The sequence below is a fragment of the Peromyscus eremicus genome, chromosome 18 (genome assembly GCF_949786415.1).
Source record: "Peromyscus eremicus chromosome 18, PerEre_H2_v1, whole genome shotgun sequence".
NCBI lineage: Eukaryota > Metazoa > Chordata > Mammalia > Rodentia > Cricetidae > Peromyscus > Peromyscus eremicus.
The window spans coordinates 2107931-2123179 of NC_081434.1; the positions used below are offsets into that span (position 1 = coordinate 2107931).

General features: G+C 46.3%; 1 protein-coding gene, 1 long non-coding RNA gene and 2 other non-coding genes across 4 annotated transcripts; 1 reads left to right on the forward strand and 3 right to left on the reverse strand.

The window, feature by feature from the left end:
- Window positions 1-1080: 1080 nt before the first annotated feature.
- Atp5f1b (ATP synthase F1 subunit beta) lies at window positions 1081-7838 on the reverse strand. The gene is made up of 10 exons (XM_059245250.1): window positions 7671-7838; window positions 7031-7213; window positions 6628-6802; window positions 6091-6212; window positions 5675-5859; window positions 5121-5279; window positions 4913-5035; window positions 2704-2916; window positions 2199-2400; window positions 1081-1320 (listed from the first exon to the last, which is right to left on the reverse strand). Exons 1-10 carry the CDS (start codon window positions 7795-7797, stop codon window positions 1220-1222), a joined length of 1590 nt encoding a protein of 529 aa, XP_059101233.1. The 5' UTR covers window positions 7798-7838; the 3' UTR covers window positions 1081-1219.
- LOC131895419 (small nucleolar RNA SNORD59) lies at window positions 5943-6014 on the reverse strand. Its single transcript, XR_009375174.1, has one exon. It is a non-coding gene; the product is annotated as a small nucleolar RNA SNORD59 (small nucleolar RNA).
- Window positions 6881-6956, reverse strand: LOC131895420 (small nucleolar RNA SNORD59). The gene has a single exon (XR_009375175.1). It is a non-coding gene; the product is annotated as a small nucleolar RNA SNORD59 (small nucleolar RNA).
- Window positions 7839-7902: 64 nt separating the features above from the next.
- On the forward strand, window positions 7903-13816 carry LOC131894896 (uncharacterized). Its single transcript, XR_009375048.1, has 2 exons — window positions 7903-8368; window positions 13703-13816. It is a non-coding gene; the product is annotated as an uncharacterized LOC131894896 (long non-coding RNA).
- The last annotated feature ends 1433 nt before the right edge of the window (window positions 13817-15249 follow it).

Here is a 15249-nt window from a genome sequence, read left to right on the forward strand (position 1 = left end):
CTCCTCAGGACAAAAGCTCCGGCTGGTTTGTAAACAGTCATTAGATGACAGAAAGACCTCCTAGCAAAGAGCTTTTAATAGATTTCAAAATGGTGAGATTCCAGTTCTTGTAGTCTTAAATGCTGCCACAGGAGGACACTAGCTGGACTCACACATTCTGTAGGGCACAAAACACGCCCTAGTATATTACACTAAGGCACACATTGAAGAGGAACCAACTTGTTCAAAAACCCCAATGGCAACACTAAAAATTGGTCTTTCCTTGCAAAATTAAATCTTCCTAAATTTTCATAGCCAGCAGAACCTCAAACACAAAACATTTAAGTCTAGGCTTGTTGAACTATCTGGAGGCTGTATATTAGGAACTTTCTCAAGAATGAAGGCCTAGACAAGGCCCAGAAGACCCTCAATTATAACAAATATTCAACATTTCCTGAAAACAATCCCTGTCTTGAAATAAGCCAACCTGTTTTCCCTGATACCCTCTTTATAACAATCATCCCGTGGACTGGAGAGATGATTTAGTGGTTAAGAGCATGGGCTGCTCAGAATACCAGTTCAATTCCTAGCACCCACACGGGACTCCAAACTGTCAATAGCTTCAGTTCTAGGGGAACCGATGCTCTTCTGGCAAAATCCAGACATTAAAATCTTCTTGCACCGTGTCTGTGTGTACATTTAATCCCATTTGGGAGGCAGGAGCAGGTTCTGGGTGTGAGGAGTGTGATATACTACATAGAGGGGGGTGTGGGTATTGTGGGGCATACTTGCAATCTTAGCACTTGGAAGGCTGAGGCAGGATCACTGAGGCCAGACCAAGACTACCAGCAAGATTCAAAAAACAAAGAAGTTGTATGAAATGCTTGGAAGCAAATAAATAGATTTGTCTAAACAAATACCGTAAGAACCAAGCTGAGCTCTTATGACCTCACTAACCACAGGAAACTTCACAAGACCCACAAAATTTCATTCATGAATGGATCTTCATTTCTGATAATCCTTTCAAGCATATAACCTGACTTTATGCTAAATTTGACCTCTCCTAGTATTGTAGGCTGTTTCAGAAGCAAGACAGACAAGTGAGGGGTGTACACTTTATTGAAAACTTTAAATACTCCAGATAGGACATCACATCTTCAGTCAAGGCTCTTTGTGTGGCCTACACAGAAACCGAGCTTTCAGCACGGAGAATACAGTACAGAGTTTGCAGAAGGACCCCTCACGATGCATGCTCTTCTGCCAGCTTATCGGCCTTTGCCACAGCTTCTTCAATGGGTCCCACCATATAGAAAGCTTGTTCTGGGAGGTGGTCATAGTCACCTACACAGAGGAAAATACAATGGTAAGAAGTAGAGTTACATCGACCTTCTGCAGTATAAACAACCTCAGCAATTGAGGCCATTGGCCAGGCTGATGAATTCTTATCATCCAAGAAAACTTTCTTAAACTTCCAAGTGAAATTTACTTTGTGTTTTGGACAAGGTTTCATTACATAACCCTGACTGGCTTTGACCTCAAGAACCCACAGAGATCTACTTGGAAATACTGGGACTAAAGATGTGCACCACCACACCTGTCTCCTTCCAAGTATAAGGTAAGACAAAGATGTAGATTAAGAACACTTAATTAAACCAAGTGTGGTGGTGGTGCACACCTTTAATCCCAGCACCCAGGAGGAAGAGGCAGGAGATCTATGGGTTCAAAGCCAGCCTGGTATACGGGTAGTTCCAGGACAGCCAGGGCTACACAGAGAAACCCTGTCTTGACGAAAAAGAAAAGGAAAATAAAATAAAAAATCACAGTTTGAGGCTGGAGAGACGGCTCAGCAGGTTAAGAGCATGGCCTGCTCTTCCAGGAGACACCAGTTCAGATCTTAGCACCCACATGGTGGCTCACTTGTCACCTTTCTGGCCTCCATTGGCTGTTCAGGAAACCTAACTCCTTGTGGGCTCTTGCATGCATACATATACACTCAGGCACATAAACATTGAAAAATATATACATATACAGTTTGGAACACCAGAGTTCAAATTCTTATTCTCTGGCTCAGTGTCATGGGACAGTTTAATATTTTCTGTGCTGTCAGAGAAGCAGAGTAGTGGCCCCTTTAATGAAAGGTACACAGTATATATCCTTTGTTGGAGTGGGGAGATAGCACAAACAATCATGTTTATGGTTAGCTTGGTAGAAAATCTCACCTGCTAAAATCTGCTGGAACCCTTTAATGGTCTCCTTCAAGGGCACCAGCTTTCCCATATGACCCGTGAAGACCTCAGCAACCTGGAATGGCTGAGACAGGAAGCGCTGTATTTTCCTTGCACGGGACACAGTCAATTTATCTTCCTCAGAAAGTTCATCCATACCCAAGATGGCAATGATGTCCTGGAGAGATTTGTAGTCCTGAAAGAAAACAAGATGAAAGGACAGAGTTAAGTACACACTCCTTTAACTTGGAACTCTGTTAGAAAAGTTCCAGGTGAGCCCTGGCCAAGATTTTGTCTAGTTCTTCCTAGTCCTCATCAATTTCACTAGAAAAACTGGATTCTAAAGGTGAAGTACGCTGAAACTGGGGACCTCATCAGCAATACCAACCCATTCCCAACTTCCCTTGCTCCAGAACAAATGGCACAAACGACCAGAGAAGACCCAGGCCTCAAGCAGTTCTCAGACTCCTTCCGCTGACCCCGCGGAGCAGACACTCACCTGCAGGATCTTCTGCACCCCCCGGGCAACATCGTAATGCTCGCTGCCAACGATATTTGGATCCATAATTCGAGAGGTGGAGTCCAGAGGATCCACAGCTGGATAGATGCCCAGCTCGGCAATCGCACGGGACAGCACAGTCGTAGCATCCAGATGGGCAAAGGTGGTTGCAGGGGCAGGATCAGTCAAGTCATCAGCAGGCACATAGATAGCCTAGAGTGAGTCAAGAACGCATGGAGATCAGCAGCAACCAAACTAATTCCTACTCAGGCCATCTGCTTTTCCAACCTGTCTCACTTTGTCTTACTAAAAAGGCCCAGGCTAGTCTCAAAATCAAGATCATTTTGTATTAGCATCCTTGGTCAGCTGGTGGTGTCACATGCCTTTGATCCCAGCATCCGGGAAGCAGAGGCAGGAGAATCTCTGAATTGAGGCCAGCCTGGTCTACAGACCCTGTCTCAACACCCCCCCCAAAAAAGGCAAAACAAAACAAACAAAAACTTTCAGCACATTAATAATTAAGCGAACATGAACGTAAGAGTGCACAATAGGGGGTTGCAGAGATAGCGCAGCGGTTAAGAGCACTGGCTGCTCTTCCAGAGGACCCGGGTTGAAGTCCCAGCACCCATGTGGCAGTTCACAGCTGTCTGTAACTACAGTTCCAGAAGATCTGATACCTTCACACAGACATACATGCCAGGTAAAACACCAATGCACATAAAATAAAAATAATTAAAAAAAAAAAAAAAAGAAGAGTGCACAATAGTTAAGTGAACATGAACCTAAGAGTGTATGCACCTCAGGTGATAAGGCATGTTTAACAGTCAAAGCCTTGGGGTCAAGCCCCAGAATACTTGTCCCACAACACACCAACAAGGAAACAATGAAAGCCAGATGTGATGATGGCTCCCATCTGTAATCCCAACACTTATGACACAGGCAGGAGTTGGGAAACTAAGCTGGGTAGATAGTAAGCACCAAGCCAGCTAGAACTACACAGGCAGATCTAGTCTCAAAACAAAAGTTGTATTTTATTATTATGGTGTGTCCTCATGGGTTTATGTGCATAATATGTATTGATGAGTCTGCAGAAGGTAGAAGAGGGTGTCAGATCCTCTGGAACTAGAGTTACAGGTAGTTATGAGCCACCATTAGGTATTGGGAATAGAATCCAGATCCATTGCAAGAGCAGAAAGTATTTTTAACTGCTGAGAGATTGCTCCAGCCCCAGACACCTTCACATCATTACATGAATGTTTAATTTTCTGGGTTTTGTGAGACAAACCCTGAGTGTCATGTAGTCAAGTTAGCCAGGAACTTGCTCTGTAGCTGAAAACAGCCCTGAATTGCTGATCCTCCTGCCTCTTCCCATGTGCTAAGATCATAGCATATAACACCAGACCCAGCTAGAAAGCATTTTTTTTTAAAATTTACCCTTTTCAGTCTGGCATGCAAACCCAAAATTTTACACATTATTCTAACTGGTTAACTCTCCCTATTCAAAACCCTTTTGGGGAGTATGCATGCATTTAATCCCAATACTTGGGAGGCAGATGGATCTCTGAGTCTGAGACCAGCCTGGTCTACAAATCAAGTTCCAAGGCTATATAATGATTAAACCCTGTCTCAAACAGGCCCCCAAATAAACAAATAAGCAGGCCAGCCTCCTTTTCCTGAAAACTGTGTAGACCAGGTTGATCTTGAACTCAGAGATCCACCTGCTTCTGCCTTCTGAGCGCTGGGATTAAAGGTGTGTGTGCACCACTCCACCCAGACACAAACAGAGACAGGGTTTCTCTGTGTAGCTTTGGAGCCTGTCCTGGATCTCACTTTGTAGACCAGGTTGGACTTGAACTCACAAAGATTTGCCTGGTTCTGGCTCCCGTGTGCCTAAAGGCATGCGCCACCACCGCCCAGCACAAACTACCTTTTTAATGCACATGTATGACCAGTACAGATGTTCACCATGTGTGTGCAGGTTGTCTATGACAGGCCAGAAGAGGGCAGCAGATCCTCCTGAGCTGGAGTTACAAATGGCTATGCACCATCTGACATGGGTAGAGGGAACTAAACTAAACCTAGTCCTCTGGAGAGATAGAAGAGCTCTTAACCACTAAACTCTCTCTCCAGGCCAACATGTAACAAGGCTTTATATCTTCCCAGATTCCTTTCTACCAACTGAAATCTTTACCCACTTAATTATTCTTACCTGCACAGAGGTGATAGACCCCTTCTTGGTGGTGGTGATTCTTTCCTGCATTGTACCCATGTCAGTGGCGAGGGTGGGCTGGTAGCCTACAGCAGAAGGGATTCTGCCCAATAAGGCAGACACCTAAAAGATCCAAGTGAAGAAAAGGTTTATGTGTCTACATCTTTATCCTAGTATGTCCAACTGGTCCTCTCTAGGCTCCCCGTACCTCTGATCCAGCCTGGGTGAAACGAAAGATGTTGTCGATGAACAGCAGGACATCCTGACCTTCTTGGTCTCTGAAGTATTCAGCAACGGTAAGACCAGTCAGAGCTACCCGGGCGCGAGCACCAGGTGGTTCATTCATCTGACCATATACCAACGCCACCTGTGGTAAGTACACAAATCAGAAGAGTTAGCAGGTTCCCAAGCGGAGAAAGGAACCACCAGGGAACTCCCACTTAGGGGCCAATGTTTCTGTTTAAATTTCTTCTCCCATTAGACATGAAATTCAAAACACAAAAGATAATTTCCAAATTGGAAATATATATACATAAAACAGGTCTTGAGATATGTGAATCACCTCCATTCAATCCCTGCAAATTAGCTTTCAAACAACTGGATTATCTACCCCAAAACTAAAGACTAGATACCCCACATCAGAGGCAATGTACATTGGTATACTGTAAAACGGTACTATTAAGTACTTTGTTTACAGGTTCTGGGACACTTAGCACCAAACATAAAACATGGTTTCAGCCGGCACTAGTTTTCAGAGCTTACCTTGGAGGTGGCGTCTTTTAGGTTGATAACACCAGATTCAATCATTTCATGGTACAAATCATTGCCCTCACGGGTCCTCTCGCCAACACCAGCAAATACAGAGTAACCACCATGGGCTTTAGCCACATTGTTGATTAACTCCATGATCAGTACTGTCTTTCCAACGCCAGCCCCACCGAAGAGTCCTACGTTAAGAAGTAGTATTTCAGATCTCTGCATTCCCAAGTTAAACAACCTTCAAAAAATGTTCACTCCTGTCCATCTTTTCCCTTCTCAGAAATGGCATCTGGCTTCAGCAAACTCAGAAGAACGAAAGTCAGAAGCTAATCATCAGTGAAGGATATCAACACATACTCAGAAGATGGCATTTCCCTTCCTTACTATATTTCGAAAGCATGTATCAACCCCAAACATACCGATCTTGCCACCCTTGGCGTACGGGGCCAACAGATCCACCACCTTTATACCAGTCACCAGGATTTCCTGTTCAACACTCATCTCTATGAACTCAGGAGCTTCAGCATGAATAGCAGCAAATCTGTAAGGTTGAAATAAAGAGGATCAGTTAACTGTTCATTGTGCTGAAAAGTCCCCACCAACAAGCCCAATCCTGTCCAGGTAAGCTGTCATGTAACATCTAACTTTCTGCAATCAAGACTTTGTCTTGGGAATAAATAACCCCCTTTCTTGAACCTTAATGCAACAAAATTCTTCTACATACCAACAGGAAAATAAAGACCTGTAAATTTCAGAGACTCCATGACCTAAGCCACGAACTCAAGCTTTAAATAACCAATGGGGGGGCTTCAACTTCTCTACCTCTAGCTCCAATACCTGAATACAACAGAAATTGAAGCAGTACTGTAGGAAAACTGTGCTTTATTACAAGTTATTAGCTAATGTGTAAAAACTGCAAGAGTTCCTGTGTTCACAAATTAATGAGAGGAACTTACTGCTTGGTTTTGATTGGCCCTCTCTCATCAATTGGTTCTCCAATGACGTTCATGATTCGGCCCAAGGTCTCAGGACCAACGGGAATTTTGATCGGTGCGCCTGAATCCAGTACTTTCTGGCCTCTAACCAAGCCTTCAGTACCATCCATAGCGATGGTTCTGACGGTGCTCTCCCCTGTCAGAAAAACGAATCAGAGGTTACACGCACCGTCGCATAACAGTACTTGGTGGTGACCAAAAGCAAACAAGGCTCCCTCTCTCAGCAACCGAATGCGGCTTCAGCAAACTCAGAAGAACGAAAGTCATTTTGATAACATCATCACAGAAGGGAGACGGTATGGATTTTGTGATACTTAAGCTGAACTAGCTCTTTACCACTCCTAAAAAAAAAAATCCTACTTACCCAAGTGCTGGGCCACCTCTAAAACCAGTCTGGTATCCCTGCCCTGCACTTCCAGGGCATTCAGGATGGGTGGTAATCCCTCATCGAACTGGACGTCCACCACGGCGCCGATGACCGCCACGATCCGGCCGGTGGCACCACCGGCCTTGGGCGACGGGGCCGTCTGCGCCGCATAGTCTCTGGCTAAGAGACAAAGAGATACGGGACGGCGCAGGGGGGTCAGGACAGCTAAAGGTCAGCGGAAGCCCCGACTTACCCCCAAGGAAGGGCGAGTTGAGCCCCGGTCTCCGGCTGGCTGGGAAGGCGTGCGGAGAGGGCCACGCTGCACTCGGACCCTGCCCGCACCGCGCTCCGACCTCGTGCCCAAAACCGCCATGGCTCTGGAGTCCGTATCCCCCGCCGCGCCGCAAGGTCAAGGCAGCGGCCCGCCGCCCCCCACCGCCAAACGGGACCCTGCGGATCCGACTGACGCCCCCGCGGGCGACTGTCCCTGCCCCCTCCAGCCCGCCGCAGGACCGCTGCCCGCCGCTGGACCGCCGCCCGCCGCCCCGGGTTTCCTTACGGAGCCCGCATCGCCTAGGCCCAGGCTCAAGGTCACGGGGAGAAGGGACGAGGCCCGCCTCTCGAGGAAGGCGCTTACCGGGATGGACCGCGGCGGGGGCGGCTCGCAGTAAGAGCTGCGCCTGGGGTAGCGACGCCGAAGGGCCGAGTCCCCGCAAGGCCCCGGAGGCCGAGGCCGAGGCCACACGCCCCACAAGACTCAACATGGCGGAGTCCGGGTGGAGACTGAACGCCGCAGCGCTCCCCGCCGCCGGTCCTGCAGTCGGGGCGAGGCCGCCTCCGCCGTCGGCGCAGCCATTGGGTGAGTGTGCTGCTCATCATTCGCAGCGACGCTCCTATAGGGTGAAAAAGCTCGGCGCTCCCCAGCTATTGGTCTAAACGGGTGCCAATCTGAAACGCCTTTTTTTAATTGGAGGAGCGGCCCTCTGAGCCTCGAAACCTGATTGGGCCCTAGGAATGTCAGTTGGAGAGGGTACTTGGCGGAACTACGTTGAAGCAAAGGGGCGGGGTTCCTGCTGGACGCGTGGGGCAGGCTGTCTTTGACTGTCCTTGGACCTTGAGTTAGGTGACAGCCACGGAGGTTAACCCAAGTGGTGGCGTCCTGGAAGTCAGGAGCCTCCTGCGGCACCAAAACGTGCGTTTCCCCCCACAGGAGCGCGGGTGGAAGTTTCCAGGCGGCTCAGCAAGTCAGAAGCCTGGTTATCATTTGAAGCCACGCAGTGGAAGAAGCTAGCAACCCATCCTTCGAGAGACGATGCTCTGCATCGAGGAGACAAGGTTATTTATAACACTCGAGGGGTCAGTTTGGGTCCCGTAGCCATGGAAAGAAATTGCCCTAGCCAGACGTGGTGGCAGAACCCTGTGATCCCAGTGTGACAGGTACAGACAGGAAGATCAGGAGGTCTCAGGAGGTCAACTTGAACTACTTGAGACCTTGTCTCAAACACAAAACGAAAGAACGGAAGTAGTAAGATTTTGGCTGTGATATGTACGTAGAAATCCCTACGATAAAGTGTAAAGGAAGAATATGCCAAGGTCACGTTTGCCTGAAACCACGATCCTTTAGTTTGTAGCTAAGGTGAAAGATGAGCCCTGAGTGAGAAGCCTGAGCCGGGTCTCAGAGGGCTTTGGAATGAACGTGTGGGTTCCTCCAGGAGGGAAAGTCACAGTCAATGACATCCTTTCCTGAGACACCGACTTCATTCAGCGACAATGGGGATGACGGGGGCGGGGCGAACACACACAGCTGGACTGTTTCCATCACCTTCCATTACTTTCTCGTTTTTCCCCATGACGATTTTTCTGCATTACTGTTTGGCAGTGGAGAGCTAGCAAAGGCTGTATGTAGCCAGGGGAAAAAAGAATGCCTAAGCTGGAAGTGCCGTATCTAAGCACAGGGCATACTTTTGTGTGTCTGTGGTACTGGGGCTTCACACGTAACAAGCACTCTACAACTAAGTTATTTCTCTAGACCCACTCACTTCAACTGCCTCTGTCCTCACCACAAGTGCTGTAATAACAGGCATATGCCATGACACCTGCAGAAAAAGGAGTTCATAGTCTTGCTCTGCTCCACAGCAATCCCTTTTGTTTGCTTTTTAATGCTGATGGGTATTTTGAGTGTTTGGGCGTAGGAGGCCAAAAGATACTATCAGATCTCTTCCGGGAACTGGAGTTACTGACACCTGACAAGGGTGTTGGGAACGGAACCCTGGAAGAACAACTGTTAACTGCTGAGCTACCACTCCAGGCCTCACCTCTTCCACTTTGAGGCAGGGCCTCTGTAGTGGTTTGTCTGAGAGTGGCCCCCAGAGGCTCATATATTTGAATGCTTAGTCACCAGGGAGTGGAAGTGCTTGAGAAGGATTAGGAGGTGTGGTCTTGGTGGAGGAGGTAAATCACTGGGGGTGGGCTCTGAGGTTTCAGAAGTCCACACCAGGTCCAATCTCCCCATCATCCTGCCTCTCCTGCCCGAGGATCAGGATTCAGCTCTCAGCTACTGCTACAGCCCCATGTCTGTTTGCTTCCCATGATGATGACCAAGGACTAACCTTTTAAAATTATGAGCAAGCTCCCAGCTAAATGTCTTTTTATAAAAGTCACCTTGAGCATGGTTCTCTTCACAGGGGTAACAGTAACTAAGACAGTCTCACTATGTAATGTAGCCCTGATGGCCTCTAATTTACTGTTATGTAAACAAGGCCGGCCTGAAACTCTGATCTTCTCACTTCTGCCTCCCAAGTTACAGGTATATGTTACCATCTCCAGCCCATTTTTTAAAATTAATTATTTTAAAGACAGGGTATCTCCATGGACCTTGCTATGTAGACTAACCTGGCTTTAAACTCATAGGTTTCAGTCTGCCTCTGCCTCCCTCGTACATGCTGGGATTAAAACTGTGTGCTACCATGCCTGGCTAAGCAAGTGCTTTTAATTGAGACTACTGTCATGCATGTGTCTTTCCTCCTCTAGAGCTAAAGTTTCTAGTTCAGCTAGAATACTTAAGAAAAGCAGGAGCCAGACTGGGGTAAAATCTTGATTTTTGTCACTTCCTAGACATCACCAGATAAGGAATTTCCCTATATTATCAGTTTATTTATGTATAAAAGGTCCAATAATGGGATGATCTCACCAGCTGTTCAGAGCATTAAACAGAATAACATATGAAAAACAATTCAAAATATCTGGCCAGGCAGTGGTGGCACACACTTTTAATCCCAGCATTCAGGAGGCAGAGGCAGGTGAATCTCTGAGTTTGTGATCAGCCTGGTCTACAGAGTGAGTTCCAGGACAGCCCGAGCTACACAGAGAAACCCTGTACTGAAAAAAATAAACAGTATCTGGTGTAAAAGAAGAGCCCCCAAGTTCTCTTAACTGAAGAGTCATTTAAAATTAATTTTTATTTTAAGGGCTAGACGTCAGTGGTTAAGAGCACTGGCTGCTCTTGCAGAGGACCAGGATTTGGTTTCCAGTACCCACATGAACGTTCACAAGTATAACTTCAGTACCAAGGGATCTGGCAGCCTCTTTTTGCCTCCTCTGGAACCTGGCATCGATGTGGTGCACATACAAACACAGGAAATAAAGACTTTTTCTTTTTTGGCTGTCCTGGAATTCACTCTGTAGACCAAGTTGGCTTCAAACTCAGAGATACTCCTGCCTTGGCCTCCTGAGTGCTGGGATTAAAGGCGGGTACTCACCCTGCCTGGTTATATTTGACACCCAGATTACGCCAGTGAGACTTCACATGAAGTGAGTTTTCAGCCAGGTCCCCTTGGCACACCTGTATTTACAAGTGACGAAATTATTTCTCACCAACTGATCTTACAATATTGATATCCACACTGGCCATGCTCCCAAATTCTTTCAGAACTCTTGTAATTCTTGAAATTGAAACATAGTTTTCATTATCTAGAAGAAACACATTCCAGGATTCTAGTAGATATCTGCAACCTTGGACACCAGCCCCAACCCAAATGTATGTTTTCCTTGTATGTAATTGCTTATGGTAAAGCTTAACTTACATATTAGGTACTAAGAGAACAATTACTTTTTTCAGGGTTGATGATCAAATCCATGAATTCCTCAGTGCCACATGCCCAGTCCACAATAAATTTATTATATAAGTGGTCTTTCTCAAAATCCACCACCATATCATAACAGTCCTGGCATCATCCTTATCATGTAAGATAAATACACTGCCTACAAGATGAGCTGAGCTGAGGCCAACGACAGAGTTATGACTTAATGTTGGGCTACTGTTAACTAAGGCTGGGAACTATAATAATCCATCCAGTAGTCTAGCTTCAGAGGTCCTTATCCCCTAAATTACGCCTAGCTTTTCCATTTATTCAGCCTGTTTCCACTGCCATTCTCAACATTATCACATTGAACCCACTTTTCTCCTAGGACTGTAAACAGAGCAGGAGGTTATAACTCAGTAATGGGGTGCTTACCGAGTACATGGGAGACCACAGAATCCACCCACCCCAACACCATGAGGAGCAGAGCATGTGGGTGCAATACTGTGATCCCAGCACTGAGTGAAAGCAGGGTTGCTAAACATCAAGACCAGCTTAAGTTACCTAGCAGGAACCAATCAAGTAACAGAAACATGGGCCTGGAGAGATGGCTTAGCAGTCTAGAGCACTGGCTGCACTTCAGAGGAGCAAGGTTCAATTCCCAAGACTCACATGGAGGCTCACAACTCAACTGCAGTCCCAGGGGACTTGATGCCCTCTTCTGGTCTCCAAGGGCATGAGACACACAGGGTACACAGATATACATGCAGACAAAACATACATGTACACATAAAACCAGAAAAAAACCCCAAATTCCAAAACCAAACCCCTCCCTTGAACTCATGCAATATCCACTTCAAACTACAACTTTGATGTGTTCATTTTTTGCTATTATTCCAGGAACATACTCTGTCAGTGGTTCTCAACCTGTGGGTCATGAATCTTTTGAGTCTCCTAAATCACCTGCGGATCAGATGTTTATGATTTATTACAGTAGCAAAATTAGAGTAGCTACTTCATAACTCTAAATATCTGATATGTAGGATATTGATATGAGGACCCATAGGTTGAGAAGCACGTAGTCATGTACAGGAGTTCCTTCCAGCTGGAGATAGTTCAGTGCTTTCAAAGGATCAGGGTTCAGTTCCCAGCACCCACATGGTAGCTCAACAATTTGCAAACTCCAGTTCTGGAGACCTGACACATATACACGCAGATCACTCATAAAGTATCTTATAGATTATACTGTTGCCTAAATCCTACTTCCTTGCTCAGAAATAACAAGTCAAAATTGTAGCTAGAGTTTTCCTGCCTGGCCCACAGTCAGAACAAATCTCTCTCACCTGCCAGTCCCACAGCTGCTCAGACCCAACCAAGTAAACACAGAGACTTATATTGGTTACAAACTGTGTGGCCGTGGCAGGCTTCTTGCTAACTGTTCTTACAGCTTAAATTAATCCATTTCCATTAATCTATACATTGCCACATGGCTCGTGGCTTACCGGCATCTTCACATGCTGTTTCTCATCGTGTCTCTCTGACTCAACCTTCCACTTCCCAGCTTTATTCTCCTCCTTGTCCCGCCTACACTTCCTGCCTAGCCAATGGCCAACCAGTGTTTTATTTACTGACTAATTAGCAACACATTTGCCATACAGAACATCCCACAGCACAAAATGTTTGTTTTTTCAAAGTGTTTCTCTTGTGTAACATTGCTGGTTGTCCTGGAACTTGCTTTGTAGACCAGGCTGGCCTCGAACTCACTGAGATCCACCTGCCTCTGCCTCCCATGTGCTGGGATTGAAGGTGCACACCACTACACCTGGCTGCAGCCAAATGTTTTACAAGTGTAGCTCAGTGGTAGATCATTTTCCTGTTGTGTAGGAGTACCTAGACTCCCATGTCCAGCACTAAACAATGTTTTACATACACCCTGTTTACTCACACCCTGCCCCCCATTTTTGAGACAGGGTCTGTGTAGCCCAGGCTGTCCCAGAACTGGCCATGTAGACCGACCATGCTGGCCTCAAACTCCTGATCTGCCTGCCTCTGCCACCTGTCTGGATTAAAGGAATACACCACCATGCCTGGCAGAACACAGAATATTCATTTCGGGTTGTTTGAAATGCTTATAAGTTCTGAGACCAGTCCTTGGAGTTTTAGCCACATTACTTATCTGTTCCACATGCCAGATTGCAACAAAGTAAGGTCTACCAAGACTAGCAGGAATTCTGACCAGAACAAGGACAAAGTGTATCAACAGTTTCCCCAAGTCTCTATCTGTGGCTGTTGTTCCCTCTACTGCTTTGTCTTCAAGACAGGGTTTCTTTGTAGCCCTGGCTGTCCTGGAACTAGCTCTCTAGACCAGGCTGGCCTTCAGTGCTGGGACTGAATGCACTCAGCCCCCTACGCTTTAACAAGATAGCACTGCTCTGGAGCCAGGCTTGCACGATGTAGACCGAATCTCCTTTAGCCTAGGTTGGTTTTAACCGTAGGAGCGGACTCCCCTGCCTGTACCTCCCAAGTGCTGGGACCACAGGTGTGGCTGTTTCTGCTGTAAATTTCTTAATTTTTTTTTTTTTTAAACTAGGGTCTATGTGGACTAAGCTGGCCTGAAACTCAAGAGCTATTCTTGCCTATCTTATGAGTATTTGAAAGTTTGTGTCCAAATTTTCAGATAAAATGTTAAAATTTTAGAGCTGGAGGTGGTGGTATGTGTCTTTTTCACTCAGTGATCCTAACTTGTCAGTTAAGTGTGCTTGCTACTAAATTAAATGAGGACTGGAGTTCAAATACCAGAACCCATGTAAGTTAAGGTTCACAATCACCAGTAACTCAAGTTTCCAGGGACTGGAACTTCTCACCTCCCTCAGTAACGACTCCCCCGCCCCAAATTTAGGTGTTAGAAAGATGTCTAACAGTGAAAAGAGCCTACTGCTCTCAGAGGACCTGGGTTCAATTCCCAGGACCCACATGTAACTTCGTGTAACTCCAGTTCAAGGGAGTTTAACAGTCTTCTCGAATCTGAGGGGACCTGCACACACATAGAACACATTTTTTGCTTGTTTTTCAAGACAGGGTTTCCCTGTTTTAACAGTCCTGGCTATCCTAAAACTTGCTCTGTAGACCACGCTGGTCTAACAGAGCAAGATCCAGGACAGGCACCAAAACTACAGAGAAACCCTGTCTTGAAAAAAAACAAAACCAACCAAACAAAAAAAGTAGGCTGGCCTTGAACTCAGAGATGACACCTGTCTGCCTCCCATAGTGCGGGCGTCAGAGGTGTGCATCAAGCCAGTCTTTACATGGAGCATACATATAACCTCAGGCACACACATACACAGAAAAGGTCTTTAAAAAAAAGGGGGGGGGAGGCAAGTTCGCTTTTAAAATAAATATTTAAGGGTGGGCACAGTGGCACACACCTTCAATCCAAGTCAGCACCCGGAAAATGTTTTACACAAGCAAGCATGGGTATTGAGACAGAGACACGGGATAATTTTACACACCTGTCCGTAATTAAGACAGGGCTTCTCACTCACTGGCTAGATAGTTCAGAGGGTAAAGATGCCTGTAACCCACCCAGTCTGCCAACCCGAGCCTGAGCTCCAGGATCCCCATGGTGGAAGAACCAACTCTACCAGGTAGTTCTCTGACCTATAGTAATGTGCTGTGACACACCCCAAAATGAAGTTTCACTTTGTAACCACCTGAGCCAGCTCTCCAAATCATTATCTGCTGTTCTCTAACTGGTCAACTTCTGAGCTACGTACACACAGAAATCGTCAAGGAATCAATCTTTGTACGTTAGCATTCATTCAACATTGGCTGAAACAACCTGAATGGCAACAGAATACTGAGACACAGAGCATACTCCTGCTGGACAGACTCCAGAAGCTGGGGAGGAACACTGCTCAAACGCAGGAGCTGAAGGATGTACAGGAGGACAACACATTAAGTTTTATTTCAATCAAGTCACAACACTGTTCCAGCTGCTGCACAGTGCATCTACAGTTCTCCATTACAGATCCACTTTAAAGGGTTCCCTGTGACAATACAGCAAGCCTCTTTTTCCAAACAAGAGCAGTCCCAAGTTTTCCCTCAAAAAATAAGAACTCCATTCCAGTAAGTGGTAAA